General features: G+C 37.9%; 1 protein-coding gene across 15 annotated transcripts in view; it reads right to left on the bottom strand.

The window, feature by feature from the left end:
- The window catches only part of RGS22 (regulator of G protein signaling 22), a 176,143-nt gene that overhangs the window by 68,489 nt on the left and 91,613 nt on the right, over positions 1-16,041 (bottom strand). For all 15 annotated transcript variants that reach the window (XR_006212830.1, XR_006212829.1, XR_006212828.1 and 12 more), the window contains one exon: positions 2,575-2,769. Coding sequence is in view for 7 of the 15 variants with exons in the window: in XM_042972794.1 (XP_042828728.1) it covers positions 2,575-2,769 (195 nt within the window). In the remaining 8 variants the exon portion in view is untranslated. The remainder of the gene's footprint in view (positions 1-2,574; positions 2,770-16,041) is intronic.

Here is a 16,041-nt window from a genome sequence, read left to right on the forward strand (position 1 = left end):
CAGTAACAGCGGGCTAAAAAACGAATACACTTGCCAATAAAGTAAATTAGTTTGGAGGCAAAAGCAGGAAAACCAACATAAAAATATTAGCTACAGCATATTCAGACTTCTCATGCATGCGATAAAATATTTCTATGTAATGATATAGTGACATCAGAGATCATTCCTCCTTTCTGGTCACCCTACGTGAACTAACAAACACTGCACACATTTTGGGTCACATTTCCATTTTCTATTCATTATAATAGGATAATAGTCATGAAAGCAGGCACTGCTAGGTTTAGAGACCAAATAATCCACAGTAGAACAAGAAATGACCAGACTCCATCATTATTCATCTGCAAGCTAAGGTTCTGTTAACTGTAGCAAGAGAGGAGGAGAGTCATTTATCAAATTAAACTCACAGTAGGTCTCATGCTACAGAGTGTGCATTGCACTGTTTTATATCGTCAGAAGAACAAGCTCATTCTCCATTTCTCTCTTCCAGGGAAAAAGCAGTTTGGCGGACTGAGAATTTTCTACATTTAATAGCTAGTTTTGGTAGTCTCTTTGATTATCCTTTTTGGGAAACAGCCTACACAATCCAGTCAGATGGACTTTTACAGACGTCCTCTGGGCTGCATTTAAGGGCATTTGTAATTTCTTATTAAAAAGAGTGTATAGGGGTGCCTGGGTGGCTCAGTTGGTTAAGTGTCTGACTTCGGCTCAGGTCATGATCTCACGGTGTGTGGATTCATGCCCCACATGGGGCTCTGTGCTGACAGTGCAGAGCCTGCTTGGGATTCTCTCTCTCTCCCTCTCTACCCCTCCCTGACTCGTGCTTGCTGTGTCTATCTCTCTCTCTCTCTCTCTCTCTCTCTCTCTCAACTTAAAAAAACAAGTATACGGTTTGTCCCACACATTTTGTAAGAATCATTACCAATGCCAAAACTTTTTGATTTAGCGAAGTTAGTTTTAATGCCAAATCTTTTTTTTTTAACATCTCAGGACTTATCTCAGGTCCATTTTCCTTTACACCATACACTGTATTTAAAATAATGACTGGAGGGGCACCTGGGTGGCACAGTCAGTTAAGTGTGTGACTCTTTTTTTTCTTTTCAAAAATGTTTTAATTTTTTTTTAATGTTTATTTACTCTTGAAGGAGAGAGATAGAACGTGAGTGGGGGAGGGGCAGAGAGAGAGGGAGACACAGAATCTGAAGCAGGCTCCAGGCTCTGAGCTGTCAGCACAGAGCCCAACGCAGGGCTTGAACTCACAATTTGTGAGATCATGACTTGAGTGAAGTTGGTTGCCCAACTGACTGAGCCTCCCAGGCGCCCCAAGTGTCTGACTCTTAATCTCAGCTCAGGTCATGATCTCACAGTTTGTGAGTCTGAGCCCCACATCAGGCTCTGCACTGATGGTACAGAGCCTGCTTGGGATTCTGTCTCTCCTTCTGTCTGCCTCTACCCCGCTTGTATGCTCGCTCTCGCTCTCTCTCTCTCTCTCTCCTCTCAAAATAAATAAACTTAAAAAATTTTTTAAATAAAAATGACAGGAGATCATTTTTTTAATTTCATATGATACCCTAATTTTCCTAATATAACAGATGTATTTTGTAGTAGAAAAGATGTAACACTAAGTTTTCAGGGCAAAGAGAAATCAGGAATGAAAATCTAATTATTTTGGTCATTGAATTTAGTAAGCCATAGAACTGTTTAATCAAATCCAGTAAGGTAATTCTATCTGAGGTGTTTGGGTATTAATTTTATCTTAATTTATCTAACCTATTCTTTCTGGTAGAAGATATGACTAAAAAGTTGTTGAGACATGAGCAAAGAATAGCAATACGAGGGCAGCAGAGTTCTACTGGAAATGACCTCATGTACAGGGTACATGCACAACTTAATATAAAAGATACCCATGAATGGTTGTAATCTGTGATTTAAAATAAATATTTAAAGAAATGTCTTCCACCCATCAATAAGAATGGTGAAAATATTCAGGCACTGAGATTTAAAATGACCTCTGCTGGAATTGAAAAAGATGTGTTGACATTTTTATCTAATCAAGCAGTCTGACCTGATGAACATCTAGGGGTATCTTAAAATAGCAACACTGAAGTTAGAAAATGTGTTTTCCACAGGACATATGAAACATTTCTATTTTCCATGGGTGCAATATTTACTATAACTCATCCAGTATAAAATTAAAGGGTTTTTTCCCATTAATCAAAATTAAGGCCACTGCAGAGAAATGGCAAGAAAGGACAAAGCCAATAATGTTATCATGGCATATTTTGTTAGTTCGCAGGAAACCAAAACTCAGATTTCTCTCTGTCAACATATTTGTATGGAGAACTAAAAAATGACAAAGATTTTAGTCTTTCATTAGGACACAATAGAGAAACTGGCAAAAAATAAAGTTAATAAATACTTTCCCGGCTCTAATATTGAGACTGCCAAATCTTAACTCTGAGTCCCTGGCCCATGTAAGACATTTTTCAGTTTTTCTCTTGTGAATTAATAATGCTGCTTATCATCAGTTTTGTAGTAAATGAACGGTTCACACACCGTTTCTTAGTGCCACAATACCTTTCTAAGAGCAACTTGGTCTAATTTTACCATCTGTGTCCAGGGCTCAAGAAGGAGGAGAAGGATATATTCTTCTGCTGTGTCAAAAAGGTCTTCAAATGGTGGCTGTATTCTCATATAAATTTCTTTTTTCTTTTCCTGTTGGAGTCCAATGTCAAGAGTGGCCGAAGGAGCAATGTATGTGGCAAAAAGATACTAAGGGAGAAGGGGGAGAAATGAGAGGATGTTGGGAGAAACCATAATGGTTAGTAGGTTCCTCAGCAAAGGCATTTTAAAAAGGTAAGAGAAGAGACACAAGCTCAAGTGATTTTTTTTTTCTTGAAAAGATGCATAAAACTACTTAAGTCAAAGCAATCTGTTTATTCAAAAGGCTTCTCTTTCCTTTTCCTATTTCTTCAATGGTAATTAATCAATTTGCCATGGATCTTACATAAGAGTATATCATTTGGATATTTAATATTTTTTATCAGATTCCTACTTTGTATTATTATGATTGATTCCAGGTTATATACTTCCTTCTTCCCTTATGTTCACAATATTTCTAACACATTAGGGCTACTTTCCAAAATGTTTTGGAATGCCCTTTTGGACACACGAGGCAAGAAACAAGGACTGAAAAACTGGCTATTGGTCTTCTAGTATAGGGACCCAACAAACTACCTGCCCTACCCAACTGAGTTGCAGACTTCTTAAGACTGTTGCTAATTACCCCTTTCTGCTGTAAAAATATCTCCATTTGGTGCAGAATGCTGTGGAAGAGATACAAGAAGGAAGTAAGAGTGAATGGAAAGATACACATGGAATTTCTAGCTTCCTAGAAAAAGCATAAATGTCTATTCCGTTCTACTCATTTGTCTTTTCTCTAAATAACAGCTATTTACATCTCAGAAGTAATTTATTAACATTTTATTTTTTTAAATGTTACATACTGAATATGTCATGCCCTGCATATCGGATTTAAATGTAGTTGTACTAACAATGTCAAATTAATTGCACTTAATTTAATTTTTTACTTAGTTTTTGGACCTGATAACGTCCAGATTCCACTCAGGCAGTAGATCAGATAGATAGACAGACAGATTGATATATAGACAGAGAGACAGAGAGAGGCATACCAAATACCAAATATAAATAGTCTTACGTAAAATAATCTTTTAAAAGTTTTAAAGGGTCCACATTAATAACAAGCATTTACTGAGTATCTACTAACATCTTAGACACTTGTATAGGTGCTATGTATGCAAAGCTTAATGATTAAGACCCAATACCTGCTCTGAAAGAGCCCACTGGTGGTGACATGGAGATGAAAATCAGCAGAAGAAATACAGTGTAAGTACTACCACAGAAGTACGCATTGCAAATAAGAACATCAATGACTGCCTGTCCATTCTTTTCAAACTCACATCCCATTAATCACCTCTTAAACATCATACTCAAATACTAATTCTTCTGTTATTTTCCTAAACCTTGTTGTTTTGTCATTCCACACCATTGCATGTATTGTTCCTTCAATCTTGGATATTCACCTTACCGTGCGCACCTTGTCCACTTGATAAACCCTGACTTATTCTTTAAACACCAACATGTATTTTTCTTCCTCCAGGAAGCCTTCACTCACACCCTCCCAAGATCATTTTCTACCGCTATACCTACCACACTATAATGCAGTTATGTATTATGTATCATCTCTTCTAGAATGAGGTCCTTGAGGGCAAATACCATAGCTTGTTCTTTTGTCATTCTCCAATTCCTAAAACTGTTCTTGGCAGAGAGTGGATGCCGTAAATGTTATTGAATTGCACTAAATCCATAGAAAAGACTCATTTATGTTTTGGAATGGGAAAGGAAAAGGTTTAGAAACCTTTCCAAGAAAAGATAAGCTTGTCTTATCCTTAATCCTTCAGCTGAATCTTTAAAGATGAGTTGGAGTCAATCAGGCAAGAAAAGGGAATTGATGAGAAAGATGATTTAAGAAGAAGGAAAATCTGGGCCAAGGCATTAAGGCTTAGGGAGGTTTTATAACCTATGGAGAGATTCTAGACTCCAAGGAGATAACACTGGCTAATGGAAAGAGGTAGAATAAGAGAGGATACTATAAAGTGAGGCAGGAGCCAGGGCATGGATATGACCTTTTGTCCCTTGGTAGGGAATTTCAATTTTACCTAAAGATATATAACGAGGGCTCTCTGAGGGGTGACATTATTGGATATGAATCTTAGAAATAAATCACTATGGCATCAGGAAAGAGAAACAGTTTGAACAGTTTGAACAAGATTTGAGGTAGTTTGGAAATTATTTCAATAGCCAGATAAGGAATTATATGCCACCTTCATCTCTTGCCTGCTTTTTGCAATAGCCTCTTAACTGGTCTTCAAAGGTTCCTCTTTGCTTTCTTAGTGTTTTCGTATGACAGCAAACAGAGAGGTCCTTTTGCCTATCACTCTTCTCAACTCTTCAGTGACTTCTCATCTCACACAGACTAACAGTCAAAGTCTTTATAATTACCTATAACTGGAGTTTTTGAAACTTTCTCATTACTGAGGGAACAAGTATTATAGTTCAGGACCTGCCAGTGGGGAAGCCCGTGTAAATATCCTACGGTCCGAAAACACCCTAAGAGCAGGACTAGACCAGGTATAGACTCTAGCCTTGAGTCTTTAAAGTGCTAAGCAAAAATAACTGCTAATCTGTAATTTTGTACCCAGCAAAAATACCTGATAAAATGAAAACAAAGATGTCACAAACCAATAAACAGAAGCAGACAATCCATCACCAGCAGAACTGTACTATGCACATAAAGTAAACAAAGGTAAGAGCAGGATGGAATAGAGAACAACAGAATTGCATAAATATGTAAGTAAATATCAATAAATGTTGACTGTAAAACATAATAACAACAAAGTCAGAGGAAATAGTAAAAGGACCTAAAAAAGAAAGGTCGAAATTGAGCGGGCAGGTTGAAGTACAATTGAAATGATCTACCATAAAGCCTACTACAAGATAGTAATGTAATATTCAGGGCAGAGTCTCAAAGAACTAGAATAAATGGGGTGCCTGACTGGCTCAGGGTCATGAGTTCAAGCCCCTCTCTGGGAGTAGAGCTTACTAAAAAGAGTGAAGCTAAGGGAGAAGGACATGTAGAGAGCAGTTAAAAGGGAGTACTATAAAGATCAGTACATAACAAGGCACTCACTCAATAAATATTTGCTAAATGGATGAATGGAAGACTAGTATCCTCAAGTGAAATGATGACCCAAAAGGGGAATTTTCAGAGTTCAAAAATTTAAAGCACAAGTAGTTCTAAATTCTGATGAATTCCAACATAAGGCTAGCCCATAGTTAACTTAGGAGAAATGGAGATAGACACTGGAACTGGATAAGTTATTGGGTAGCATATATGTTATTAGGGCTATCTGTGTGGATATTGAGAAAGCTTCATATGATAAAAAGGTACAGAGAAATTTCATGAATCATGCACTGAAACTTAATAAAAACATAAAGAGAACTTAAAAGATCTTTAGACAGCATTAATGAGGTTTAGGAGAGGGGAAGTTAGTAGATGGAGCAGACTTTAAACTTTTTGAAGTATTAAAAGATGAGACTTGTGGGGTGCCTGGGTGGCTCAGTCAGTTGAGCATCCGACTTCAGCTCAGGTCATGATCTCTTGGTTCGAGAGATGGAGCCCCGCGTCGGGCTCTGTGCTGGCAGCTCAGAGCCTGGAGCCTGTTTCAGATTCTGTATCTCCCTCTCTCTCTCTGCCCCTTCCCTGCTCATGCTCTGTCTCTGTCTCAAAAATAAATAAACGTTAAAATAAAAAAATTTAAAAAAAAAGATAAGACTTGAACAGCAACAGGGAACTTCTTTTTATTACTAAGTGCTGTGAAATGTGAGAGAAGGGGCATATTGAAGAGACATTTGGATGTTCTATTTAATTAGGCGATCCATGTGTTGGAAACTTCCTTCCCTAAAACAAAGGTACATAGTCCATTGGGCAGAATAATCCAGTTTGAACCATACTCTTTTTTTTTTTTTTTTTTTTTTGAGAGGCAGAGACAGAGCGCTAGTTGGGGAGGAGCAGAGAGAGAGGGAGACACAGAAGCTGAAGCAGGCTCCAGGTTCTGAGCTGTCAGCACAGAGCCCGACACGGGGCTCAAACCCACAAACCATGAGATCATGACCTGAGCTGAAGTCAGACGCTTAACCGACTGAGCTACCCAGGCGCCCCTTGAACCGTACTCTACCAAATGATTATATGATATTTAAAATGAAATTTGCTTTACATACACATAATTTTTTTCTAACCTTGGGAGTTAAATATTTTTTTAAACTTTTTATTTGAATTCCAGTTACTTAATATACAGTGTAATATTAGTTTCAGGTGTACAATATAGTGATTCAACACTTCCATTCAATACCCAGTGCTCATCACAAGTACACTCCTTAATCCTCATTACCTAGTTCACCCATCCCCTCACCCACCTCCTCGTTGGTAACCACCAGTTTGTTCTCCATAGTTATGAGTCTGTTTCTTAGTGTGCCTCTCTTTTTTTTCCCTATGCTTGTTTGTTTTGTTTCTTAAATTCCTCATATGAGTGAAATCATAAGGTATTTATTTTTGACTGACTGACTTAGCATAATGCTCTCTAGCTCCATCCACATCGTTGCAAATGGCAAGATTTCATTCTTTTTAATGGTCAAGTAATATTCATTGTGAATATGCACCATATCTTCTTCATCCATTCATCAGTTGGTGGACACTTAGGCTGCAGAAAAATGACTTGTAAATCTAAATAATCTAACAAGTTAGGTTTGCATCAGATTCAAATCTATTCTTAAACATTTTGTAAGTTACAGGTTTTAAAAGTGCACTAATTAAAATAATGTCATACTAAGGCAAATTCAAAAACTAAAGACTAAAATGGTAAAATTAACAACATGAAAAGTGTCTCTAGAATTTGCATCAATAATTGCAAATCTACCTCAAAGGAGAGGAAATTTCACTCCCCAAATGGCTTAAGTTAAAAAACAGTGGTTAGGAGGTGTCTGGGTGGCTCATTCGGTTAAGTGTCCGATTTAGGCTCAGGTCATGATCTCATGGTTCATGGATTTGAGCCCCACATCAGGCTCTGTGCTGACAGCTCAGAGCCTGGAGCCTGTTTCAGATTCTGTGTCTCCCTCTCTCTCTCTCTCCTTGCCCCTCCCCCACTCATCTTCTGCCCCCCCCCCTCTCAAAAATAAATAAGAAACATTTAAAAAAAATTTTTTAAACCCAGTGGTCAGGTTTTATTTGGGCAGCAATGGCATCTAATGGCAAAAATAAAGCAACTGCTTAGTCACTAGGTCAGCTACATTGAAAGTATAGTTTAAACAAACATTTGACATGCCACATACCAAACTCTTTGTGTAGAAGTTAGTATGGTTTCTTTGATTTAAAAACATGACAACGGTGAAGTGGGTAAAGCACAAAAGAAGTTGGTGATGACTAGAATAACACTAAGAGAAAGGACAGTCACCTTCTGGTGCACACCTGAATCTATTCTTTTCCCTTTCTCTCCCAGTCTTGCTTTCACTCTGCTTGTCTTTTTTCTTTCTGTTTGTCTTTTAAGATTTGCTGCTACCCACAGTCCCAAGAGAGACTCTAAATGCTATTTATGTTGTCTATCATTATACCTTGGTGGACATTGCATGACGCCATGGTAAAGCCAGATTGTTGTATGTGACTATATCAAATTGGCTTGGGCTTTTACCCTCTGAAATTTTGCTTTATGATTTTCTTCAGAATGAGTGTCACTTCACTTCACCACTCACTATATTAATAACACAACTTCTTCTCTGATCATTGCTTTTCATCCTTTTAGACCTCTTCCCAAACGTTATCTTTACCTTCAGCCCAATATGCAGCTTCTTTCTATCCCTCAAATGAATTGTGCACCACCTGGTTTCTCTTACTTTCTTCCACAATTGGGTCTGAAGACTGCCCATCATTTCAAGTACACTCTTAAACATCCTTAATTCCTCCTACCTTGATCTTCTGTCTTATCAAGGCCCAATTCTAAGTCAGTTGAATCATTCATTCATTTTCCCAACTTTATCCTCAAGCTCCCAATAAAAACTACAACTGGATCCATTATAAATAGACTTAAAAAGAAAAAAAAAAAAGAACCTCAGCTGTGATCACAAAGCTTGGTGAGTTCTTGCTTATTTCTAATCAAATCTTACCTCCCCATTTTTAAGCTTTGCCTTCCTCTGTAAAGCTCCCAACTCTATCCTTACACTTCTTCACTTTCAGAAGATTTATCTTACACTTAACTGGGAAAAAACTCTGGTATGAATGCCCTCAACTTTCTTCTCAAGAGCTTTCTTGTAAACATTTTTCTTTCTCTGATGTTTCAAAGGAAGACTCCTCTCCAAGACTAAACCATTCATGTGTGGTCTTGACTCATTCTCCCCAGAACCTTGCAACATCGATTATGTCCTTAGCACTGTCCTTAGTTTACTTTTCCATTGATTCTATCTTCTTCCTTATGCTACAAAGGTGTTCAAGGGAGGTGTCTCTCCCATTGTAAAATAAGTTTCTTGACTGTTTTGTCCACAACCTACCGCCTTTCTCTCTTTCTCATCTCTACAAATCTTCATACTCCCTTTCCACTCTTCAATCTACTGAAGTCTGGTTTTCATGCCAGTGAAAGTGATCTCTAAGATCACTGACAACCATAGGAACACCAATTCAATAGCTTCTCTCCTTAATCTTCATCATATTTGATTCCTTTTGCAACTTTAACATTGTTGATTATCCTCTCCTTGACTCTCTGCCCTCAACACTGTCTCCTGATTCTCTGCTTATTTCCACTCTCAGACTCCTTTGATGATTCCTTTTCTTCTGCTCCCTTAAAGGAAAGCATTCATCAAAATTCTTTGTTCAACTCTATTTTTTTAAACTTTCTTTTAATGTTTTATTTTTTTAAGTTTATTTATTTATTTTGAGAGAGAGAGAGCACACATGAGCGCATGAATGGGGGTGGGGCAGAGAGAGAGAGAGAGAGAGAGAGAGAATTCCAAGCAGGCTCTACATTGTCAGTGTGGAACCTGACATAGGCTCAAACTCATAAACTGTGAAATCATGACCTGAGCCGAAATCAAGAGTCAGATGCTTAACCGACTGAGCCACCTGGGCACCCCTATGTTCAACTATATTTTCTTCTCAGTCCACATTCTTTCAGTTTCTCACACATGCCAGGCACCCTCTCACAGGACTTTCACATGGTGCCCTCTATGCCTTCTATGCACTCCAGCCTTACTTCTTTCCACCTTTTGATGGGGTTTTATTCATCCTAAAGGACTCAGTCTTCCTTGACTCGTCTGGCTTCAGTATAATTCTTACGTGCTCCTATGGGGCCCTATACTTGTAAGTGTCTCCCACTGGACCACAAGGTCTATGAAAACAGATTGGGTCTACTTTATTACTGTACTCCTAGCATCTAGCATAATGCTAAATTTAGATGAATGAGTGGATGAATGAAAGACTTTGTCCATTCCCAAAGACTTAACAGTTAACTATATATGCAGAAGATATACACATACATACATATATATATACACATACATACATATATATATACATACATATATACATACATACATATATATATATATGTGTGTGTGTGTGTGTGTGTGTATGTATATATCTTTATATATATCTTTAGGCCTGATATCTTTCCTGAGCTAAAATCTTTGCTTCTAGTTGCTAACTTGCTATTGTTACGTGGATAGCCTGTAGACCCTCAAACCCAGTGACTCAATAATATAACAAATTATTGTTTCAGAGCCTCCCAAGCCTCTCCCTTCCTTCTGTATTTCCAGTTTTCATGAATAACACACCAGTCACAGCACAATCTTTGACTCTCGCACTTTCCTCACCTTCTTCTTCAAATGCAAGTCCTATGAATTTAACTCTCTACATTGAGACAAGGAGAAACTGTTAAGAACAAGTATAAAAATATGAGGGGGTGGGTGTTGTATGGAAACCAATTTGACAATAAACTTCATATAATGAAAAAAAAATATGAGGGGGAAATAAGAGGCCGCAGTTCCACTCCAAAAAGAAACAAAATAAAATTCAGACTTCTGGCCAAGTGCAGTGAGACTCTTTCCAGGCTATTGTCTACTACCTTCCTTCCTGACCTCACACTTTTACTTTGCTCTATGAGGCCACAGGGGTCCATACATATTTTTGTTGTTGTTATTGTTGTTCAACTATTTTTGTCCAGTTTTACTGAGAAATAATTGGCATATAGCACTATACAAGTTTAAAGTATAAAACATACTATGACTTACACATATTGTGGAATAATTACCACAGTAAGTTTAACCATCCATCATCTCATATAGATACAAAAAAAAAAGAAAAAATTATTTTCCTCGTGAAGAGCACTCAGTGTCTACTCTCCTAACAACTTTTGTGTATACCACACAGCAACGATAACTGTAGTCATCACATTGCACATTACATCCCAAGTACTTATTTATCTTATAACTGGAAGTTTGTACCTTTTCACCATCTTCACTAATCTTCCCCTCCCCCCAACCTCTGCCTCTGGTAACTACAAATCTGATCTCTTTTTGATGAGTTTGGTTTTTTGCATATTATTTAACTGCATATTCCATAGTCTCAAGGCACTATAATTAGGATAGACATATGACCCCACTCTGGTTTAAGCCTATCATCCTGGCATAATTAACAGTTTCCCTTTCACTCCAAAAAGAATCCTGGTTTAAGTAATAAGTTATATGTTCTCCCTATATTTAACAGACACCAGTTAGATTAAACTATAAGATTTCTCTCAAACAAGAATCCTAGAAATTGTCACATATATTTAGAGCTAAAAATAAAGAAAAGAAAGGCAGAAAATATTCCTTGCTATGAAACACACATTTGTCTAACTGCAGTCATATGAATTGAATAGCTGTTATCAAAACCAAAATCCCAAATATTTTATTTAGAACTTGGATTAAAGCTTCACAGACTTCTCTGTTAAGACTAAATGCATTAGGGGCACCTGGCTGGCTCAGTAGGAAGAGCATGTGACTCTTGATCTTGGGGTCATGAGTTCGAGCTCCATATTTGGTGTAGAGATTACTAAAAAAAATTTTTTTTAAAGAATAAATACAGGGGTGCCTGGGTGGCTCAGTCGGTTGAACGTCCGACTTCGGCTCAGGTCACAATCTCGCGGTCCGTGAGTTCGAGCCTCGCGTCGGGCTCTGGGCTGATGGCTCAGAGCCTGGAGCCTGCTTCCGATTCTGTGTCTCCCTCTCTCTCTGCCCCTCCCCCGTTCATGCTCTGTCTCTCTCTGTCTCAAAAATAAATAAAAACCTTAAAAAAAAAATTTAAAAAAAAGAATAAATACATTAAATGAAAATCCTAACAGAAATTTAAAAATATTTCCCCTCTCTATTGCACTTACATTTAGATATTTGTTTGCCTTCTCACCTTTTGGGAGGGGACAGGCCTTCTTCACTGTCAGTTTATGGGAACATTGTTCATTATGACTTAAGTAATTTCTCTTTGTTCAAGTATCAACCCCCACTATGGTAATCAGCATAATCCTTAAGAGCACATACTTCCCCCACCTCCCTGAGTCTTTACTAGTCTTATTACAAAATTACAGAACTGGAAACATTAGAAAGGGGCTTGAAAGGTCATCCTCTCCAAAGTGTCCCAAGACCACATTATGCAAATTTATTGTCTCCTTTTGAGGCTCATTCTCTGGTCTCTCTGCTCCCAGAGTGGTAGGAACAAAAGTGGTTAAGGGGATAAGAAGGAAAAAATGGATTTGATTGTCAATTCTTTATTAGGCCACTCTGTAAATTTATAGTACAATCAACTGAATTACACCATTAAAATCTGACAATGTCTTTCTAGTATGTGTTTCTAATAATCTAGGGACAATGTATAAGTGGATTGACAACTGACTATATATAACAAAGGGTGTAATCACATATATGAAACAAAGTTAAAAGGCTAAAAAAATTTAAAACACACCTTTAAAACCTCTACAAAGCTGATGAAGATCATTTTTAAGATGATATGAATGGACTTTAAAATGAATTATAAGGATTATGCTATATGATAGCTAAATAATATAGTCTAATTATGGTTTACACATTGCTTAAGTATCCTGGGTCATTTGCTTTTTTATTGGCCACCCGGTTCTTCCTTTCTAACCACTGAGTAAATAACAAAGTTGCTAATGTTGGAGAAGAAAATGCTCCCTTCATATCCCAGTCAGCTACTCTGATTCACATTAAAGCAAAGATTCCCTCACGCGCAGCTGTGGCCGACATGATTCCAATTTAAACATTAACCTATGATGCTTTAACAACCCCACAGGAAAGTTTTTGAAAAGGGACACAAGCACTGCCTGTCTGTGATCGGACCGCCTGGCACTTCACACAGCACGGCTCTAAAGCCCATCTCTCCTGGAGACACTCAAAGGTTATGTAATCAGGAAATGCACAATGGGCGGCTTGCCCAGCCGCTCTACACCTGTGCCGGTGACTCACTTTCTTGGCCTCTGTATCAGATGGCGGCAGTGGGGTGGGGAGCAATGCCTCCCCTTAAAAAGAGCTCCTACCGTCTTGAAATTCTGGGAGTTAATTTTCTTATTTAACTAAACTCCCATGACCATAGGATAGTTAACAAAACCATAAAGAAAAAAAAAATGTAGTCTGGATACCATGGAGATGGGAGGAAGAACAGAATTGGAAAGTGGAATGGAGAAACAAATTGGGAGAAAAGAAGACAGAGAGAGACGGAAAGAAACAACATTTTTTTTAAATATGAAATCTATGTCAAATTGGGTTTCCATACAACACCCAATTCTCATCCCAACAGGTGCCCTCCTCAATACCCATCTCCCACCCACCCCTCCTTCCCACCCCCCACTTGCACTGTTGGTGGGAATGCAAACTGATGCAGCCGCTCTGGAAAACAGTGTGGGGTGTTTTATTAAAAATAAAACACAAAAAATTAAAAATACATCTACCCTATGACCCAGCAATAGCACTGCTAGGAATTTACCTAAGGGATACAGGAGTGCTGATGCATAGGGGCACTTGTACCCCAATGTGTACAGCAGCACTCTCAACAATAGCCAAATTACGGAAAGAGCCTAAATGTCCATCAACCGATGAATGGATAAAGAAATTGTGGTTTATATACGCAATGGAGTACTACGTGGCAATGAGAAAGAATGAAATATGGCCCTTTGTAGCAACGTGGATGGAACTGGAGAGTGTTATGCTAAGTGAAATAAGCCATACAGAGAAAGCCAGATACCATATGATTTCACTCTTATGTGGATCCTGAGAAACTTAACAGGAACCCATGGGGGAGGGGAAGAAAAAAAAAAAAGAGAGAGAGACAGGTTAGAGTGGGAGAGAGCCAAAGCATAAGAGACTCTTAAAAACTGAGAACAAACTGAGGGCTAATGGGGGGTGGGAGGGAGGGGAGGGTGGGTGATGGGTATTGAAGAGGGCATCTTTTGGGATGAGCACTGGGTGTTGTATGGAAACCAATTTGACAATAAATTTCATATATTAAAAAAATAAAAATAAAAAAATAAAAATAAAACAAAAATAAAAAAAGAAATTGTGGTTTATATACACAATGAAATATTACATGGCAATGAGAAAGAATGAAATATGGCCTTTTGTAGCAACGTGGAAGAAACAACATTTTGACAATCATTTTGTTTTGCTTTCTAAAGGATAGCGAAATGACAATATTTCACTGAAATTACTTTTAGTACACATCAGTTTGTTGCCATTACAAGAAAAAAACATAAAAATGTTTCCGTGCTTGCTTCTTCAAGGAAACCTCTGATGCTTCATTAATTACAGCCAATATCCTATACATGAGAAGTGTATAGCTCTACCCATGAGATGGCTCAAAATTAAAATATGCCATTTCCCATTGTGATTTAAAATTTTTTTCAACCTTAAGGTAATTTTTCATGTAAGATTTCAGCATTGCCACTTAATAGTTTTCAAAATCATTTAAAAACTATTATGATAATAAACATCTTCTCGGATGGAAGTGGATTCCAACCTCCTTTCAAATATATCGTAATGCATTTCATTTCAGGCTTAGTTGTCCCACATTTTATTCATTCTCATAGACCCTGGAATGTATTGGTGTTTTCTTACTGCATCAAAAAGCCTACAAAAAAACATACCTAAGACAGGAGAATTGTGGGTTTACTGAATTTATCCTTGCTTTTTAACACTGTCAAAAAGCAAAAAAGAAAAGAATTTCCACAACTCTCGGTGCTAGTGGCTTTCTTATTGTAGCAAAGACAAAATGATGACAGCTACAGAGTTAGATTCCAATTATCAAGCTATAGAAGCACCCAGCAAAGTATTCTCACTGTGCCAAAGGTGAGCCTAGTTTTTGGGAAAGCATCTTTTTCATAATAGGGGCCACTTGATGAGCTTCAGCTTGACACTCATCTGAGTTCCAATGAAAACAAGAAAAATTTCTGTGCAGCCTTAAAAGGCAAAGTCAAGAATAATACCAAATGTTGTAGCACATGTGTTGATTTGTTATGTTACATTTCAGCTGTTAGTTATGTTAATGGAACAGTTTCACGTACTTGGTTTTGATGTATTTATTTTAATGATCATGTGTATATATCTTTCTGTGATCGCCTGGTAACACTGAGTGCATGATGTGCTGCTGTCACCACCAGGCCAGGACTGGAAGTAAGAAAGAAAAATGTAAAACTTCAACTTCAGAACTGTATGACTTAAAGTGGGTCACACAGTACACCAGGGACAAGATGTGTCAGAACCTATATGCTGTGAGATCTTAATACTAAATTCTAGGATATCTAGCAGAGCATATCAACCGGTTAACTAAAATCGGGGACATTTAAAAAGTGGAATTTCAGGATGCCTGGTGGCTCAGTGAGTTGAGTGTCTGGCTTGTGGTTTCAGCTCAGGTCCTGATCTCACGGTTCAGGAGTTGGAGCCTATGTCAGGCTCCGCACTAACAGAGCATTCTGTTATTAACAGGGAATTCTCTCTCTAGCCCTCTCTCTGCTCCTCCCCCATTCACTCTCTCTCTTTCTCAAAATAAATACTTTTTAAAAGGTGGATTTTCAATATAACTTATTAAAGTACGCTAGATGTTAGGAGAAAATATTTATGCTTCAGCATTTGGTGTCATTAGCAAAGTCCATTTTTCTTAGACTCCTTACCCCCACTGCAGTGGTGAAAGAAGGAATTCTAATCGTGTAACTAGCAAGGCCGTAGGAAGATACTTATCTTTCACATTCTTCTAGTAATTGCCCAAGATGCCCACCAAGAGCACAGGAAATATAAAGCTGTCTGCTGCTATTTCCTTCTACTTATCGGGAGGCAGCTTTAGGGTTCTGCCAGATGGGCTGATAAGGTGGCATCAACAAAGAC

This window comes from Panthera tigris, chromosome F2 (genome assembly GCF_018350195.1).
Source record: "Panthera tigris isolate Pti1 chromosome F2, P.tigris_Pti1_mat1.1, whole genome shotgun sequence".
NCBI lineage: Eukaryota > Metazoa > Chordata > Mammalia > Carnivora > Felidae > Panthera > Panthera tigris.